The 19,553-nt window shown below is 59.5% G+C and overlaps 1 protein-coding gene across 2 annotated transcripts in view; it reads left to right on the forward strand.

The window, feature by feature from the left end:
* Nucleotides 1-2,982: 2,982 nt before the first annotated feature.
* Nucleotides 2,983-19,553, forward strand: part of GFRA2 (GDNF family receptor alpha 2) — a 29,894-nt gene continuing 13,323 nt past the window's right edge. Inside the window, exons 1-4 of one of the 2 annotated variants that reach the window (XM_036396757.2) lie at nucleotides 2,983-3,097; nucleotides 9,972-10,259; nucleotides 13,639-13,722; nucleotides 18,800-19,148. In XM_036396757.2, the coding sequence (XP_036252650.1) occupies nucleotides 3,058-3,097; nucleotides 9,972-10,259; nucleotides 13,639-13,722; nucleotides 18,800-19,148 (761 nt within the window). In that variant the 5' untranslated portion in view covers nucleotides 2,983-3,057. Of the gene's footprint in view, nucleotides 3,098-9,699; nucleotides 10,260-13,638; nucleotides 13,723-18,799; nucleotides 19,149-19,553 lie in introns of those variants that run through there. The other variant, XM_036396756.2, reaches the window with a different exon arrangement.

Below are 19,553 nucleotides of genomic sequence, written 5' to 3' on the forward strand. Positions count from 1 at the left end.
GCTGTCCCCTGCGTGTCCCCTGCGTGTCCCCTGCGTGTCCCCTGCCTCTGGAGAATCCAACCTCCCCTGCCCCCAGAACCCGCCGTGAGGAGGGACCATGAACCGCGGGGTGCTGCCCCCGGTTTGAGGAGCTCCCAGGCTGCAAACTGGGCTGGAATAAAGAAATTTAATTTTAAATTAATGGAATAAATTCGGGCTGGCTCCCCCAAATGAGAGGCCAGGGAGCTGCCGGTTCCTGGACGGGGAACACTCCGGGATTAACCCCTCGGAATCCATGACCACGATCCCACCCCGAGCTAATTAGCGTGCTCGGGTAATTAGAGGGGGTGTTTCCCGCTGGATCCCACCCCCGGCAGGCTCTGGGGCGGGGGCTGAGGGAATAAAACCGGGGAAAGGCCGGGTGGAGCTGCGCCTTCCCTGCTGGAGCAGCTGCGGGGACAAAACCCCTGCGGGGTCACCTCGGGGGGACTGAGCCCCCTCTGGCACAGCCCCGAGGAGGGGATGGAGCGGGAGAGAGGATCCCGGTGGGATTTATCCAGACATGAATTAACCAGGGGTTATCCAGGCAGGAATTATCCAGGTGGGAATTATCCAGACATGAATTTTCCAGGGATCCAGGTGGGATTTACACAGGGATCCAGGCAGGAATTATCCAGGTGGGATTTATGCAGGGATCGAGGCAGGAATTATCCAGACATGAATTATCCGGGGATCCAGGCAGGATTTTTCCAGGGATCCAGACAGGATTTATGCAGGGATTGAGGCAGGAATTATCCAGGTGGGATTTATCCAGGTGGGATTTATCCAGGTGGGATTTATCCAGGGGTTCAGACAGGAATTAACCAGATTTTTCCAGGGATTCACGTAGAATTTTTCCAGGGATCCAGGTGGGATTTAGCCAGGGATCCAGGCAGGAATTATTCAGGAGGGTGTTACCCAGGGATCCAGGCGGGATTTATCCAGGGATCCAGGAAGGAATTATCCAGACATGAATTAACCAGGTGGGATTTACCCAGGGATTCAGGCGGGATTTATCCAGGAATTATCCAGGCAGGATTTATCCAGGAGAGCATTACCCAGGGATCCAGGCAGGAATTATCCAGAGATCCAGGCAGGAATTATCCAGGTGGGATTTTTCCAGGGATCCAGGCAGGAATTTTCCACGCAGGATTTTTCCAGGGATCCAGGCTGGATTTTTCCAGGGATCCAGGCAGGGAAGGAGCAGGAATTTGCTCTCCTGAGGAAGAGGCAGAGGGGCCTGGCCATGGCCTGAAGCAGCTCCCACTGCTGGGATCCCATCAGAGCGGGAAGGGGAGGGAGAGCAGCGGGATCTGTGTCCCGGGAATGGATTTTGGGAAAGCCTGGCCAAGTGGAAATGTCCTGGTCACTGCTGGGGAACGGGGACACCCCCAGCACTGGGAGCCCCTCCTGCTCCCCAGGGCCTTCATCGAGGTGATCCCAGTGGAGCATCCTCCTCCTCCTCATTCCTGCTTCCCACTATGGGATCCACATCCCTCGGGCTTGGGGGGTCCTGACCCCAAAGCAGGGGCAGAGAGAGGGGTGAGGGGTTCCAGCACCGCACCCTGTTGGGGCTGGGGGATGAGGATGAGGAGGATGAGGAAGGCTGCACCATGGCCCTGCAGGAGGTGGTGGCCCCAATCCCACTCCCAGTGTGGGGCAGAGGGTTCAGGCACTGGGAATGTCCCATGGGAATTTGGGGTTCCCTGGAACCTGTGTGGGTGTGACCCCCAAAAACCCCGCAGTGGGGAGGGCCCAGCCCCGGCTGGGTGCCCCTTTTGGGTGGGGTCCCCCCGGCACCGGGTGGCACTTTGTCCCCTTGTCCCCCTCTGCCACCCCCACCTTGTCCCTGCAGCCCCCTGGTGTCCCACTGTCACCCCCGTGGCTGTCACCCATCCCGGGATGTGGCACCTTGTCCCAGCGTCCCTCTGCCACCCCCAGGGTGTCCCCATTTCCCATCCCCACGGTTCTCACCCACCCATGGATGTGGCACCTTGTCCCTGCAGCCCCCTGGTGTCCCACTGTCACCCACCCAGGGATGTGGCACCTTGTCCCAGTGTCCCCCTGCCACTCCCATGGCTGTCACCCCCCCAGGGATGTGTCACCTTGTCCCTGCAGCCCCCATGGCTGTCACCCATCCTGGGATGTGGCACCTTGTCCCAGTGTCCCCCTGCCACTCCCACGGCTGTCACCCACTCTGAGATGTGGCACCTTGTCCCTGCAGCCCCCTGGTGTCCCTCTCCCATTCCCACTGTTGTCACCCCCCCAGGGATGTGGCACCTTGTCCCATTGTCCCCCTGCCACCCCAGTGGCTGTCACCCCCCCCATGGATGTGGCACCTTGTCCCTGCAGCCCCCGGGTGTCCCCTCCTCTCCCCCCCTCGGCGGGAGCAGCACGGGGGGCCCGGGGGTGGAATTTGGGGAGGGCTGGGGGGGGGGGGGGGTGGGTCTCGCCTTGGGCTCTGCGGCAGCGCGGGAGCCGCGGAGGGGCCGGGCAGGTGCATCCCAGCCAGGACGGACGGACGGATGGACAGATGGATGGATGGATGGATGGATGGGGGCACGGGCATGGAGGATAACGAGCGCAGGTCCGCACCGAGCCCCCCCCGACCCCCGCCCCGGGCGGAAGGGCGGCCCCGGCGGAGGGGCGGGGAGGGGACGGCGGCCCCGCCGGCTCTGCCCCTTCGCCGGGGCTCGGCGGAGCGCAGCCGCCCCTCGCCGCGCCCCCTCCCCGGCAGCCGGAGCTCGGCAGAAGCCGGCGGGAGCCCGGCGGAGCCCGGAGCGCGCAGCGGAGCCCGGCGGGGATGCGGGAGGCGGCGAGCGGCTGAGGACCCGGCTCCGGCCGGGCGGAGCAACCCCCCCTTCCTTGCCTCCGCTTCGGATTTGGGATCTACCTGACCGCCTTGGGAATTATTACATTTTTTTCCTCCCCCCCCTCCCCCCCCTTTTTTTTTTCTTTTTTTTTTTCTTTTTTTTTTTGCGCCTGATTTTTTTAACATAATTTTTTCGCACACGTGGAGGAGCGCGTGGATTTCCTACCATGATCTTGGCAAACGCCTTCTGCATCGTCCTCTTCGTAGGTGAGTGGCCCCGGCGGGGGTGCCGGGGGCGGGGTGGCGGCTGTCGCCCGGCCGAGGTGGCGCGTCCCCCCCTCCCTGGGCGAGGGGCTGCGGGGCTGGGGCGGGGGGCGAGCCCCTCCGAGCTGGCACCGCCGCTGCGGCAGAGAGAGAGAGAGAGAGGGGTTCAACTTCATCCCCTATTCCCCGTCAACTTGAAACGGGGAGGGGGGCTCGGGGGACACGGGGGACACGGGGGACACCAGCCCAGCCGCCCCCTCGGGGCCGGAGCGGGCAGGATCACCCAGCAGCGCAGCCCTGCCCGTCTCCCATCCCCGCTCCCCTTGGCAAAGCGGGATTTGCCTTTCGGGGGAGATCTCCCCCTCCCGCTGCCCTCCGTCCTCGCCCCGATCATTCCAGAGCTTGGGAACGCGCTGTGGGCACTCGGCGGGCAAAGTTGAGCTCGGTGGCTCCGGTTCCTGCCTGGGGAAATCGCCGTCCCCGCGCCCGGATCGAGCCGGAGCCGCGGGCTCGGCTCGGAGCTTTGTGCCCGGAGAACGCCCCCGATCCCCGGCAGCAGCCGCTGGCAAGGGGAGCACCCGCAGACCGCGCTGGGTTTGGGGCGAAAAGGAAAAGAAACGGGCAATGCTGGGGCTTCGCCCTCCGCGGCTCGGGCGTGCCGCGCTCCCGGGGCCGCTCCCGGTTCCCGCAGCCCCGCGGCTGCCGGGGATGCGATCCCGGCTCGCTGCAGCGCCCGGAGAACTTTGCGGAGCCATCCTGGGCTCGGGGACAGGCACAGGGGACAAGGGACGAGCGACAGGGACAGGCACAAGGGGCTGGAGGCCGCTGGGGGAGACTTGAAGGTTGGCACAGCCTCGTCCCGGGGGGCTCCCGGTGGAACGGGGGGCTCGGGCTCTGCCCGGCTCCCAGCGATGGACGGGCGCCCCCCAAACCTTTGGGGAGGGGGGACCGAGCCCTGGGTTGGGGGAGCCCCTGCCCGGGGGGTGCCGGGGTCGGGGGGCTCGGGTGGAGCCCTCAGACACAGAGAAAGGGGCACTGGGGTGGGGACACGAGTGGGGACAGCCCCGTGCAGAGCGGGGGAAGAGTGCTCCAGCCTGGCTGGGGGCACATCTGGATGGCTCGGGGGGAAATTTGGGGCACAGGGACCTCCAGGGGGACAGGGGTGCCCGACCTCAGGCATCCGAACCAGGGCCCACCCGCCCTCACAGCGGGGTTGGCATCAGAGCGGGACCCTGCACCCCCATTGCTGGGTGTCCCCCCCACATCCCTGGGTGACCCTGAGCAGGGACTCTGCACCCCCAGATCGAGGGATGGGGTGACCACGGTGTGGCCTCGCACTGAGGATCCTGGAGCAGGGAACATCCAGCTCTTCCCAGCCGGGATCCTTCTGTGGGGTTGGCATCAGAGCAGGACCCTGCACCCCCATTGCTGGGTGTCCCCGAGGTTCTGGGGACCCCGAGCAGGGACCCTGCACCCCCAGATCCAGGGATAGAGTGGCCAAGGTTCTTTCCACGGCTTGGCCTCGCTCTGAGGATCCTGGAGCAGGGAACATCCAGCTCTTCCAAGCCGGGATCATTCCCGGGAAGCCAGAAAATCCCTGGCTGGTCCTGGCTGGGAATCTGCGTGTTCCGGCGTGATCCTCGCCAGGAGAAACATTTCCCTCTAAAGCTGCCGAGTGTCCGGAGGTCTCCGGCAGCAGCAGAGCAGGAGAACATGGATTAGAGCTCGGGAAGAGGCTGCTGGAGCCGGGAGAAGCGGCAGGAAAAGAGGCCAGCGCCTTGTGCAAATCCTCGCTGTGCTCCGGCACCCCCGAGCCTGCCGGGGATTAGCCGGGAATTCTCTGCAGATGTTTCAGCGCCGGGAGTTCGGCTCTGTCGGGAAGGGTTAATTTTTATTGGGGATAGAAAATCATCCCCCTCCTCAGCTTCCCCCTCCGCACAAACTGCTCGGTGGGAATGAGGAGCGGGGGGCTCCAGGGAAAGTGGCCAGGCTGGGAAAAGCCCCAATCCTGCGGGATTTGGGGGCAGCACAAAGGGCTGAGCCTGCCCTTCCCACTCCCGGCTCCGGCGGTGCCACCGAGGGGCCGGCAGGACCCCGTTCCCTGCAAAACTGCGGGGGAAAAGTGGGAAAAATGGCAAAAACCAGGAAGATTTGGGCCAGCTCGCCCACACAGCTCATCCCTGCTGCTCCCCAGGGTTGGATTTCTTGTGGGGCTCCCAACACGGCCCAGCTGGCACCGGGAGGGCACCCGAGGATGTTCCAGGTGGTGCCAGGGCGAGGATGTGGCCCTGCCCTGCCCATGGGGACAGGAACGTGGCTGGAGGAGGGGATTTTTGGGGAGAGGCTTCTGGAGAAGTGTGAGCTGGAGCTGGAGCTGAGCTGGGAGAGGTTGGAACGTGGTGGAGCTCTGGAATGGTTCTCCACGCCCAGCAGAGCTCTGGAATGGTTCTCCACATCCAGTGGAGCTCTGGAACGGTTCTCCACATCCAGTGGAGCTCTGGAACGGTTCTCCACACCCAACAGAGCTCTGGAACGGTTCTCCACATCCAGTGGAGCTCTGGAACGGGTCTCCACGCCCACCGGAGCTCTGGAACGGTTCTCCATGCCCAGCGGAGCTCTGGATGGGTTCTCCACGCCCACTGGAGCTCTGGAACGGTTCTCCACACCCAGTGGAGCTCTGGAACGGTTCTCCACGCCCACCGGAGCTCTGGATGGGTTCTCCACGCCCACTGGAGCTCTGGAATGGTTCTCCACACCCAGTGGAGCTCTGGAATGGCTTTTCACACCCAGTGGAGCTCTGGATGGGTTCTCCAAGCCCAGCAGAGCTCAGGAATGGCTCTTCACGCCCAGTGGATCTGTGGAATAGCTCTCCATGCCTGGTGGAGCTCTGGGATGGCTCTCCATGGCCATGGAATTCTGGAATGGCTCTCCACACCCGGTGGGGCTGAGGGATGAATCTCCAGACCTGGTGGAGCTGTGGGATGGCTTTCCACACCCGGTGGAGCTCTGGAAAGGCTCTCCATGGAATTCTGGAATAGTCTCCGTGCCTGATGGAGCTCTGGAACAGCTCTGCACAGCCAGTGGAGCTCTGGAATGGCTCTCCATGGAATTCCGGGCCAGCTCTCTGTGCCTGGTGGATCTCTGGAATGTCTCCAATGCCCTGGAGTGGTTTCCCTGTGGCCATGGCTGCAGCAGGAGCAGTTTTTTCCAGTTTCTCATTTTTTGGATGCCTCAGGATGGGATTTCCTGGTGTGTGGAAGCGCAGAGTCCCAAGGCATCACCCAAAGGCATCACCCATGGCGTGGTGAGGGTCTGGCACTCCCAGCCCCGGGATCAGCGTTTGGGGTCCCTCCATGGATCCTGTGTGGAATACAATCCTGCCAGGCCTGGCCTGGCCTGGCCTTCCCAAGGGGGATCTGCTGCTCCAGCCTGGATCTAACGTGGCTGTGGGGGCTCCTGGGCGCTCTCCAGACCTGCCAGAACCCAGCGGGGCCCGTCTGGGGACATCGGCCGGACACCGGGATCTGTGGGATCTGCTCCTTGGAGTGACCGCAGCCAGCGGAGCTGTCCCCACCTGGGCACTGCCCACCCTGCTCCTGTCCCTCCTCAGAGGCCCCCGAGGTGCGCAGAGCTGCCCAGGGACCAGCTCCGGTGCCAGGGACCCGCTCCGGTGCCAGGGACCAGCTCTGGTGCCCTCTCCAGAGCCAGGGACCCTCTCCAGAGCCAGGGACCCACTCCGGTGCCTGCTCCAGTGCCCAGGGACCCTTTCCAGTGCCCGGGACCCGCTCTGGTGCCCAGGGACCTGCTCCGGGACCCGCTCCGGCGCCAGCCGCTCCCGAGGGGCGGGCCCCGTGCCCAGCCCCGGGGGTGGCAGGGGAGCCGCCCCGCCCGCTGGGGGGGACACACGGGTGGCCCCTGTCGCGTTCCTGTAGGTGTCACTGTCCCCCTGCCAGACCCGGGCTGGGAAGGGGCTGCCAGCGGTGCCAGGCGGGAGGGGACAGGGACGAGGGGTCACCCGTGCCCACCGCCCTCGGGGGGCACCAGGGCGGGCACAGAGAGGGGCCCAGGGTCCCCTCCAGGTCCTGTCATTCCCATTTTTCCCTGCTCCAAGGCGGGGGAGCTGTGGGAATGCGGGGCAGGGTCCGAGCGGGGACAGGGACAGGAGCCGGCCGGGCGGGCACAGAGAGGGGTCCCCTCCCCATCGCCCCCGGAGCAGCTCAGGGTCCCCTCCAGGTCCTGTCATTCCCATTTTTCCCCGCTCCAGGGCTTTCCCTGGGAGCTGGGGGGTGGAGGAGGGGCCGGCAGTGACAGCGGGTCCTGTCCCCACCACCCTGGGGACGTGGGGGGACCAGCGCTGCCTGTCCCCAACCGCGCCGAGAGGGGACAAGCCAGGCTGTGCCTGGGCTGGATTTAGCAGCAATATTTTATTTCCAGGGGGAAAAGCAGATGCGGAAATGCTGGGGATGGCGGGGGAGAGGTGGGAATGCGGGGGCAGGGTCCGAGCGGGGACAGCGACAGCGACAGGAGCCGGCCGGGCTGGCCCGGTGCCACCCGAGGGGGAAGCGCCTGTTGGGAGCCGCAGCTGCCCCGCGGCCCTGCCAAGGCTCCAAAAACCATGAGTCAGATGCCCTAAAAATCCCGTGACGGGGATGGGAACGAGGAGCAGCCAAAGGCGGAATCGGGAATCGGGATGGAGCCGCTGCTTCCCGGGAACGGGTCGGGGCCATCGATCCCTTTGGATGGAGCAGGGAACATCAGATCCCCCGGCTGAGGCGCGGGGTTAACCCTGCACCTTCCCACCCCCACCGGGGAGTCTCGGCTGTGGGGAGAGCAGGAGATTCCACTTCCCTGGAAGTGCTGCAGGACAGGATTTTGGAGCCCCGCGGCCCTGCCAAGGCTCCAAAATCCGTGAGTCAGACGCCCTAAAAATCCCGTGACGGGGCTGGGAACAGCCAAAGGCAGGATCGGGAATCGGGCTCGGGATGGAGCCGCTGCTCCCGTGGCTCCGGAGAGCTCCGAGAATGGATCGGGGCCATCGATCCCTTTGGATGGAGCAGGGAACAGTGGTGGAGCAGGGAACATCAGATCCCCCAGCCGAGGTGAGGGGTTAACCCCGCACCTTCCCACCCCCACCAGTTTTTCCCAGTTTCCCATTTTTTGGGAATCTCGGCTGGGGGGGAAGCAGGGACATCCCTGGAATTGCTCCAGGACAGGCTGGAGGGGGCTCCCTGCCCGTGCTGGTTTTAAGGTCTCTTCCAACCCAAATCCTTCCAGGATTGTGGGGTCTCGTTCCAGCCCCTGCCATGGGCAAGGGCACCTCCCACCATCCCAAGGCGGCCTCGAGCACTTCCAGGGATGAGGCAGCCACAGCTCCTCTGGGAATTCCATCCCAGACCCTCCCAGACAGGAATCCCTTTCCTTTCCCCCCTTTCACTTCCTCCCCTTTCCTTTCCCTGTGTTTTAATCTGAAATTCCTTGGGGTTTTACCCTGAAATTCCTGGGATTTTCATCTGGGGTTTTAATCTGAATTCCCTGGGGTTTTAATCTGGATTTCCTGGGGTTTTCACCTCAGGGTTTTAATCTGAATTTTCTGGGGGTTTTTATCTGAATTTTCTGGGTTTTTAATCTGCATTTCCCTCCCATTTTTTCCTCCTGGAGGTCCCCATCTACCCTATCTGAGGTGCTCATCTGAGGGTTTTAATCTGAATTTCCTGGGGATTTAATCTGAATTTCCTGGGATTTTCATCTGGGCTTTTAATCTGAATTTCCTGGGGTTTTAATCTGCATTTCCCAGTGGTTTTAACCTGAATTTCCCGGGGGTTCTAACCTGAATTTCCTGGGATTTTAATCTGGGGTTCTAACCTGAATTTCCCTGGGTTTTTATTCTGAATTCCCTGCCCATTTTCCCTCCTGGGGCCTCCATCTGCCCTATCTGGGGTGCTCACGTGGGTGTTTGAATTTGAATTTCCCGGAGATTCTAACCTGAATTTCCTGGGGATTTTCCCCTGAATTTCCCGGAGATTTTCACCTGAATTTCCTGGAGATTTTCACCTGAATTTCTTGATGTTTTCACCTGAATTTCCCGGGGATTTTCACCTGAATTTCCTGGGGATTTTCACCTGAATCTCTTGATGTTTTCTCTAAATTTCCTGGGCTTTTAACCTGAATTTCTTGATATTTTCCCCATCTACCCTATCTGGGGCGCTCCTTCATGTCAACGCTCACCTTCCTCCCTAACCCATTCCCTCCTCTCCCTCCCCGTCCCAGACGAGATGCTGCACTCGCTGGCTGGGCCGCCCCCGGTGGTGCCCGTGGACTGTGTGTGAGCCACGGAGCTGGGCTGGATTAAAACCCCCCAGATCAAACCTGGGTGTTTTAATCTGAACTTCCTGGGGGTTTTAACCTGAATTTCCCAGGGGTTTTAATCTGAGCTTCCTGGGGGTTCTAACCTGAATTTCCCTGGGTTTTTAATCTGAATTCCCTGCCCATTTTCCCTCCCGGGGCCCCCATCTGCCCTATCTGGGGTGCTCACGTGGGCGTTTGAATTTGAATTTCCCGGAGATTTTCACCTGAATTTCCTGGAGATTCTAACCTGAATTTCCCGGAGATTCTAACCTGAATTTCTTGATGTTTTCACCTGAATTTCCCGGAGATTCTAACCTGAATTTCCTGGGGATTTTCACCTCAATTTCCTGGGGATTTTCACCTCAATTTCCTGGAGATTTTCACCTCAATTTCTTGATGTTTTCTCTGAATTTCCTGGGAAAATTCAGGAAAATTGAAGTTTTCCCCATCTACCCTGTCTGGGGCGCTCCTTCATGTCAACGCTCACCTTCCTCCCTAACCGTGCCCTCCTCTCGCTCCCTCCCCGTCCCAGACGAGATGCTGCGCTCGCTGGCCGGGCCGCCCCCGGTGGTGCCCGTGGACTGCGTTCGAGCCACGGAGCTGTGCGTGGCGGACGCGGGCTGCAGCTCCCGGTACCGCACCCTGCGGCAGTGCCTGGCCGGGCGCGACAGGAACACGCTGCTGGCCAACCGCGAGTGCCAGCTGGCCCTGGGCGTGCTGCAGGAGAGCCCCCTGGAGCGCTGCCGCTGCAAGAGGGGCATGAAGAAGGAGCTGCAGTGCCTGCAGATCTACTGGAGCATCCACCTGGGGCTGGCAGAAGGTACGGGGGGGATGAAGGAGGGGTTTGGGGTGAGGGGGGAAATGGGGAGAGCCCGATGGATCAGCGTGGGGTGACGGGGATGGGGAGACCCCAAAGGAGAGTTTTGGGGTGGGGGAGAACCCGAAGGAGTGCCCTGGGGGTGATGGGGAGATCCCAAAGGAGCATTTTGGGGTGTGGGAGACCCTAAAGGAACACCCTGGGGGTGATGTGGAGATCCCAAAGGAGCGTTTTGGGGTGGGGAGATCCCAAAGAAGTGTTTTGGGGTGGGGGAGACCTCAATGGATCAGCGTGGGGTGATGGGGATGGGGAGACCTCAAAGGAATGTTTTGGGGTGTGGGAGAACACAAAGGAGCGGTTTGGGGTGATGGAGAGATCCCAAAGGAGTGTTTTGGGGTGATGGGGATGGGGAGATCCCAAAGGAGCACCCTGGCAGTGATGGGGAGACCCCAAAGGAGCGTTTTGGGGTGATGGGGAGATCCCAAAGAAGTGTTTTGGGGTGAGGGAGACCTCAATGGATCAGCGTGGGCTGATGGGGAGACCCCAAAGGAGAGTTTTGAGGTGATGGGGATGGGGAGACCCCAATGGATCAGCTTGGGATGATGAGGATGGGGAGACCCTAAAGGAGCATTTTGGGGTGGAGGAGACCCTAAAGGAGCACCCTGGTGTGATAGGGAGACCCTAAAGGAGCGTTTTGGGGTGGAGGAGAGCCCAAAGGAGCGTTATGGGGTGGGGGGAGTGGGGAGACCCCAATGGATCAGTGTGGGATGATGGGGAGACCCTAAAGGAGCACCCTTGGGTGACAGGGATGGGGAGATCCCAAAGGACAGGCCTGGGGAGACCCCAAAGGAGCACCCAGGGTGGTGGGGATGGGGAGACCCCAAAAGAGCATTTTGGGGTGTGGGAGACCCTAAAGGAACGCCCTGGGGGTGATGGGGAGATCCCAAAGGAGAGTTTTGGGGTGGAGGAGGCCCCAAAGGAGCATCTTGGGGTGATGGGGATGGGGAGGGGTTTGCTATCTCTAGATAGAACAGACGTGGAGCCCAGGGGGGAAAAATGGGCGCCGCAGGAAATTCAGGTGAAAATCCCAAGGAATTCAGATTAAGACTCCAGGGAATCCAGATGGACACCGCAGCCCCAGCACCGAGCCCCCAGACCCACCTGTGCTCGTGCCAAAATCCCCTGGGCTGCTGGCAGAGCTCCCTGCCCGTGGCAGGCGGGGCTTGGGATGAGATTTTTAAGGCCTTTTCCAGCCCAGATCAGGCCAGGAATTCTGGAATCCTGTGGGAAAGGTGTGGCTGAGGGTGGGGAAGCTGGAGCTGAGGATGGAGGAGTTGTGCCTGAGGATGTGGGAAAACTCTTCCAGAGGGTGGGAAAACTCTTCCAGAGGGTGGGAAAACTCTTCCAGAGGGTGGGAAAACTGGGAAAATCTGTTCCAGAGGGTGGGAAAATCTGTTCCAGAGGTTGGGAAAACTGGAAAAACTCATCCAGAGGGTGGGAAAATCTGTTCCAGAGGTTGGGAAAACTCTTCCAGAGGATGCGGGGGAGCCGTACCTGAGCCCAGGCCCCCCCTGGGTGAAATTCCCCCCAAATCTGGGTCAGTGCAGGAATCAGAGCCCCAAACCCCGGCCCAGAGCAGGAATTAGGCCCTGATTGTTTTTCCCTCTCATTAACTGCCCTCATTGAGCAGCTTCCCAGGGTTTTTTTTGGGAGTGAATGAGGGAATTGGGATGGCAACTGCACCTGGAGGAGGAGGAGGAGGAGGGAAGAGCAGCGATTAAACCGAGGTTTAGGGAGGCGGGGGGGAAGCTTTGTGGCGATCCTTTGTGGCGCTCAAACGCAAATTTGTGCCTTTTAGCGGAGATTTTGGGGTTCCCCTCCTCCCCCCCGAGCTCTCCCTGCCATTAGGGAGGCTCCAGCCTCCTTCCCGGGGGTTAATTGCGGCTGCAGGCAGGCCCAGCGCCCCGTTAATGCTCGGTAATTTCCCCGGCGAGCAGCGGGAGTCAAGCGGGTGTTTAATTATTGATGGCAGCGATGGAGCTCGCGGGGCCGCCCGAACGCGCTGGGCTCGAGCGGGAGAGGCGGGGAGGGGAGAGGGAACGGCCGGGAGCGGGGTTTGGATCCCGTTCCCGGTCCTGGGCAGGGGCGTTGTCCCCCCAGTGCCATGGCCCCGAGAGCAGCAGAGCAGCGCTGGGAGCCCGCGGGGAGCAGGGACATCCCAGCAGGGCCTTTTCCTCCCCAGTTTGCCGGGAATAGCCTGGAGCAGGGTGTGGATCCTGATCCCGTTCCTGGGGAGGATCAGGAGGAGCCCAAATCCCAAATCGGTTGTCCCCAAATCCCATCAGTCCCCAGAGCAGCGCTGGGAGCCCACGGGGAGCAGGGAGATCCCATTTCACTCCCAAATTTCCCTCCAAAATCGCCTGGGAATGGGGCCAAGGAGCAGGATTTGGATCCTGTTCCCATTCCTGGGGAGGATCAGGAGCTGCCCCTGGGGTGTTGTCCCCAAATCCCATCACCCTGAGAGCAGCGGTGGGAGCCCATGGGGAGCAGGGACATCCCAGTTCCCTCCCAAATTCTCTCCTTTCCCCCCCAGATTTCCTGGGAATGTCGCTGAGGAGTGGGATTTGGAACCTGTTCCCATTCCTGGTCAGGACCAGGAGCTGCCCTTGGGGTGTTGTCCCCAAATCCCATCGCACTCGGGACAGGGAGAACCCAGCCCAGCATCCCAGTGGGGTCTTTCCCTCCCAGATTTTGGGACTTCCCTCCCAAATTTCCCGGGAATGTCACCGGGCTCGGAGCAAACCCTCCTGCTTTGCTCCCCGCTGGGATTTCCACACAGGGGATTCCTGAATTCCGTTTTTAGGGGATTTTGTCGCAATAAAAGAATCCAGAGTTAAGAACGGGTTTTTTAGGTGTTTTTAGGGTATTTTGTCACAATAGAAGAACCCAGAGTTGAGAACACGTTTTTTAGGTTTTTAGGTATTTTAAGGGAATTTTGTAGCAAGAACCCAGAACTGAGAACAGGTTTTTAGGGTTTTTTAGGTTTTGAGGGGTTTGTAGGCATTTTTAGGGGAATTTGTAACAACAAAAGAACCCAGAGTTGAGTGGGGACCCCAAAACTTCCAGCCTTGAACTCAGTCCCTGGAATATCCCAACCCCAATTCCCCCCGCCCCTGGAATCCTTTGGGATTGGCCACCACCACATCCAAAATTCCCAGAACCTCTCCCAAACCCCCTTTTCCCTTTAATCCCAGTGCCTGGAACCCTTTTTTGCTTTTCCCTCCCCAAACCAGGGGGCTGTCTGTTTCTGGAACTGGCTGAGATTATTCACCACAAGCTTTAATTTGCTTTTTTTCTCTCCCTTTTTTCCCCCCTGCCAAAGGAGAGGAGTTTTATGAAGCCTCCCCGTACGAGCCGGTCACCTCTCGTCTCTCTGATATATTCAGACTCGCTTCAATTTTCTCAGGTAATAAAAGCTCCGTGTTTTATCTCCTGCCTTGAGCACAGAGCTGCTCCCAGCCAGGGAAATCCTCCAGCCCTCACCTCCCTCCCTCCATCCTCTTTTGCTCCTCCAGCCTCTCCTCCCCTTCTCTTCCCCCCAAATTTGGGGTCCTGTGCATCACTCTGATGCATTTTTGGGGTGGGTTCTTTCTGTTTCAGATCATCCCAGGCTGGGATTTAGGGTTTTAGCTCTTTGCTTCCAGTATTTATTTATTGGAGGGTCTTCCCAAAACAAATCCTGGTGTTTATTCATTCTAGGGTCATCCCAAACCAGATCCTGGTGTTTGTTTATTGCAGGGTCTCCCCAAGAGTTCGTTCCAGTTTGGGTTTCTATAAAATGGCTGGAAAATGTGGAATTCCCGGGATTCCCTGAATCTGTGCCGTCCCCAGCACTGGGGGAGGCACAAAGCCAGCCCTGGCCCCATGGGGGTGCAGCTCCTCCCATGGAATTCCCCATGGAATTCTTGGTGTTCCGCAGGATTTGGGACCCTCAGGATGGGAGAGGGATGCTGAGACCCTTGGAGCATCCCTGGGTCCCTTTGGAGCATCCCTGTGTCCCTTAGAACATTCCTGTGTCCCTTGGAGCACCCCTTTGTCCCTTGGAACCCCTTGGAACATCCCTGTATCCCCTGAAACCCCTTGGAGCATCCCTGTGTCCCTTGGAAACCCTTGGAGCATCCCTGGGTCTCTTGGAGCATCTCTGACCCCTTTAGGCCATCCCTGTGTCCTTTTGGACCATCCCTGTGTCCCTTAGAACATCCCTGTACCCCCTGGAACCCTTTGGAGCATCCCCGGGTCCCTTTGGAGCATCTCTGTATCTCTTGGAACATTCCTGCGTCCCTTGGAGCACCCCTTTGTCCCTTGGAACCCCTTGGAACATCCCTGGGTCACTTTGGACCATCCTTGTATCCCTTAGGACATCCCTGTATCCCCTGAAACCCCTTGGAGCGTCCTTGTATCCCTTAGAACATCCCTATGTCCCCTGGAACCCCTTTGGAGCATCCCTGTGACCCTTTGGAGCATCCCTGTGACCCTTTGGAGCATCCCTGGGTCCCTTTGGAGCATCCCTGTATCCCTCAGAACATTCCTGTATCCCTTGGAGCACCGCTGGGCCCTTTGGAACCCCTTGGAGCATCCCTGTGTCCCTTGGAAGCCCTTTGGAGCATCTCTGAGCCCCTTGGAACATCCCTGGGTCCCTTTGGAGCATCCCTGTATCCCTCAGGACATCCCTGTACCCCCTGGAACCCCTTGGAGCACCCCCGAGGTTTTTGGGGTGACGCTGCCACTCCCCGGGCCGGCCTTTTTGGGATTACGTTGGTGTCAGAAAAACCTTGGGAGCTGCAAAATCTGTAACAATAAAAGAATCCAGAGGTGAGAAATTTTAGGGTTTTTTAGGTTTTGTTTAGGGGATTTTGACACAATAAAAGAACCCCGAGTTGAGAACAGGTTTTTAGGGGTTTTTATTTAGGTTTTTAGGAGATTTTGTAAGAACAAAAGAACCCAAGCTGAGAACATGCTTTTAGGGTTTTTTAGGTGTTTTTAGGGGATTCTGTCACAGTAAAAGAACCCAGAGCCGGAAATCTGAAAAGCAGCGAGTCTGGAGCGGGGATTAGACGCCGAATTATCCGGGAGGCGCAGGAAAAGCCGCGAGGGGAGATTTTGGGAGTGGGGGAAGGTGGGGAACGGGGCTGTGAGCGCCGGGGCGGCCTCGCTGCTGCTGCCACCCCTTCCCTGTCCCCTCCCCGGGACCTCCGGGGCCATCGGCGAGCGCTGAAGCGAGCGCGTTCTTGGAGCCGTTCCTGGAGCAGGAGCTGTTAATTGCCCGCAGGGATAATTGGGAGCGGAGGGATGGCTGCGGGAGCTGTGCAAGCCGCGCGTAACCTGCGCGTAACCCGCGCGTAAAGAGCGCGCAGCGCCCGCGGAGCCCCATCCCCGCGCTGCGGGACCCCCGCTCTGGGCAGGGAAGCCCGGGACGCTCATCCCTGCTGGATCCCGAGGAAATCACAGCCCGTGGAAGACGGGAGAGGCTCCAGCTGGGAATTCTCCACACCCAAACCCCCCCCACCCCCGGCAGCGCTGCCCCATCTTCCTCCTCCTCCTCATCCTCGTCCCCTGTCCCCAGCGGCCGTGGGGACGCGCAGAGGGGACAGCTGGTGGCCCCAGCCCCCGTCCCCAGCTCCTCGGGCCCCGCTTCCGTCTCCGCTCATGAAATTTTCATGCTCGTGCTTTATTAATGAGCTCCCCCACAGGAGCGCGGCGCTTCCAAAGCCGCGGCTCCATTAAGATGCAGCCGGGTCCCCGCAGGTCTCGGGCAGGGCAGGAGCGAAGCTCCCGAGGAGGAGACAATCGGCTGCCGCTTCCCACGGATCCCCGACGCCCGGCTTCGTGCCGGGAATCCGCTGCTCGCCCCTCCAGGGCTCGGGGCTGGGCTGCAGGGAGGGCTCCATGCATGCCCCAAAACCAGGGGAGTGAAGAGACCCTGCTGTCCCCCGTCTTTTAAATCCTCCTTTTCCCCACGTCTTCAATCCCCTTTTCCTCACTGCTTCAATCCCCCTTTTCCCACCTCTTCAATCCCCCTTTTCCCACATAAATCTTCCTTTCCCTCACCTCTCCAATCCCCTTTTTCCCACCTAAATCCTCTTTTTCCCACATTTTCAATCCCCCGTTTTTTCCCCACCTCTTCAATCCCATTTTCCCCACCTTAATCCCCTTTTCCCCCACCTCTTCAATCCCCTTTTCCCCCACCTCTTCAATCCCCTTTTCCCCACCTCTTCAATCCTGTTTTCCCACCTAAATCCACCTTTTCCCACCTAAATCCACCTTTTCCCCACCTCTTCAATCCCTTTTTCCCCACCTAAATCCACCTTTTCCCCAAATAAATCCACCTTTTCCCCACCTAAATCCTCCTTTGCCCCACCTCTCCAATCCTGTTTTCCCCCTTGATGTGTCCATCCCCTGTCCTGTTAATTAGCAGCACCCTCCAATTAGGCCAATTAGGAGCTTTCCTTGGTGCCAGCAGAAGCTGGGAGGCGATGGAGGAGAATCGATGGATTTGGCTGGGATGTGGAGGGAAGGGAATGAGGGATGAGGAGAATTCAGAAGCAGCACCTGGGCTGTGGAGGGTGATCCATCATTCCCAGCAAAAAAAAAAAAAAAAAGGAAAATTCAGCATTTGTTCCCAAGCTGGGGCTTGGCCTCATCCGTCCTCTCCTGAGGGATTTGTGGGATGGGATTTGCAGGATGGGATTCCTGGGGTGGAACTCTCAGGATGGATTCAGGATGGGATTCCTAGGAAGGATGTGGGATGGGATTGCCAGGATGGGATTTCTGGCATGGGATTCCCAGGATGGAGGCGGGATGGGACTCCTAGGATGGGACTCTCAGGATGGATTTGGGATCGGATTCCTAGGATGGGTGCAGGTTGAGATTCCCAGGATGGGATTCCTGGGATGGATATGGGAGGGGATTCCTGGGATGGGATTCCCAGGATGGATTCAGAGTGGCATTCCCAGGATGGATGCAGGATGGGATTCCCAGGATGGGATTCCCAGGATGGATTCAGGGTGCCATTCCCAGGATGGATTCAGGGTGCCATTCCCAGGATGGATTTTGGATGGGATTCCCGGGATGGACACGGGATGGGATTCCCAGGACGGATTCAGGGTGGCATTCCCATGATGGGATTCCCAGGATGGATGTGGGATGGGATTCCCAGATTAGATACGGGATTGATCCTCTTGTCCCTTTCCTCCCTGTCTGGAGCTGTCCCACTTTTGGGGAGCCCCAGGAGGGGCTGTGGGAGCCACACTGGAGTTGGGTTGATTATTCCACTTTTGGAGTTGAATAATCATTAAATTAATTAATAATTAATAACCATTCTTTGAAGAATTGACGATAGGACAGAAACGTTGCAAATTCCCGGCCTGGATTCTGCCCAGAGGGCCCCGGTTCGGGGGGTGTTGATCCCCCAGATTGTGCCTGGAATGGGATGGGGTCAGCCCAGGGATGGGATGGGGTGGAGATGCTGGGAGGTGACACCGATGCCACGGAGGTGACACGACGCCTGTCACACCTTCCCCAGGTTGAGGGACTTTCCCCATCCTGCTTTTGAGGGCATCTCCTCATGGTTTGAGGGCATCTCCCGGGGTTTGAGGGCATCTCCCGGGGTTTGAGGGCATCTCCCGGGGTTTGAGGGCATCTCCCTGGGTTTGAGGGCTTTTCCCTGCCCCAGTTTTGAGGACATCTCTTCAGCTTTGAAGCTTCCTCCCCATCCCAGGTCAATGGTATTTCTTCACCCTGGGTTTGAGGGCATCTTCCTGGGTTTTGAGGGCATCTCCCGGGGTTTGAGGGCACCTCTGCAGTTTTGAGGGCATCTCCCCGGGTTTTGAGGGCATCTCTTCAGGGTTTGAGAGCGTCTCTTCAGAGTTTGAGGGCTTTTCCCTGCCCCAGTTTTGAGGACATCTCTCCAGCTTTGAAGGTTCCTCCCCATCCCAGGTCAATGGTATCTCTTCATCCCAGGTTTGAGGGCGTCTCCCTGGGTTCTGAGGGCATCTCCTCGGGTTTTGAGGCCATCTCCCTGGGTCTGAGGGCTTTTCCCTGCCCCAGGTTTTGAAGACATCTCTCCAGCTTTGAAGGTTCCTCCCCATCCCAGGTCAACAGCATTTCTTCATCCCAGATTTGAGGACATCTCCTCAGTTTTGAGAAATTCTCCTCATCCCAGGCTCAAGGATATTTCCCATCTCAGGTTTGAGGGCTTATTCACAGATTTCAGGGCTTCTTCCCATCCCAGGTTTGAGGGCATCTCCCAGTCCCAGTTTAACGCTGTTTTTGAGGGCATCTCCCCAGCCTTGAGGGCATCTCCTGGGGTCAAGGCCAATTCCCTCTCCTCAATCCCACCTTCCCACACTCCACCTCCCCAACTTTACACCATCCATCCATCCATCCATCCATCCATCCATCCATCCATCCATCCATCCATCCATCCATCCATCCATCCGTCCCTCCCCACCTCCCTGACCCCAAATATCCTCTTCCCTGGGCAGGAATGGACCCGGCCACCACCTCCAAGAGCAACCACTGCCTGGACGCGGCCAAGGCCTGCAACCTCAACGACAACTGCAAGCGCCTGCGCTCGGGCTACATCTCCACCTGCAGCCGGGAGCTCTCGGCCACCGAGCCCTGCAACCGCCGCAAGTGCCACAAGGCCCTGCGCCAGTTCTTCGACCGCGTGCCCGGCGAGTTCACCTTCCGCCTGCTCTTCTGCTCCTGCAAGGACCCGGCGTGCGCCGAGCGCCGCCGCCAGACCATCGTCCCCTCCTGCTCCTACGAGGACAAGGAGAAGCCCAACTGCCTGGACCTGCGCGGCGCCTGCCGGGCGGATCACCTGTGCAGGTAAAGGGCGCGCCACGGGGGTCTTGGGGCGTGGGGCGGGTGTGGTGTCACCTCCCTGGGGTTGGTGTCACCGCCCAGCCATCAGTGTCACGTCCTTGGCGTTGGTGTCATTGCCTGGTCATCTGTGTCACCTCCCTGGGGTTGGTGTCACCGCCCAGCCATCAGTGTCACGTCCTTGGCGTTGGTGTCATTGCCTGGTCATCTGTGTCACCTCCCTGGGGTTGGTGTCACCGCCCAGCCATCAGTGTCACTCCCTGGCACTGGTGTCAGCCCCCAGTCATCAGTGTCACCCCCTGGCATTGGTGTCACCTCCCTAGCATTGGTGTCACCTTCCTGGTCATCAGTGTCAGCCCCCAGCCATCAGTGTCACTCTCCTGGCATTAGTGTCACTACCCAGCCATCGGT

This window comes from Molothrus ater, chromosome 28 (assembly GCF_012460135.2).
Source record: "Molothrus ater isolate BHLD 08-10-18 breed brown headed cowbird chromosome 28, BPBGC_Mater_1.1, whole genome shotgun sequence".
Lineage (NCBI taxonomy): Eukaryota > Metazoa > Chordata > Aves > Passeriformes > Icteridae > Molothrus > Molothrus ater.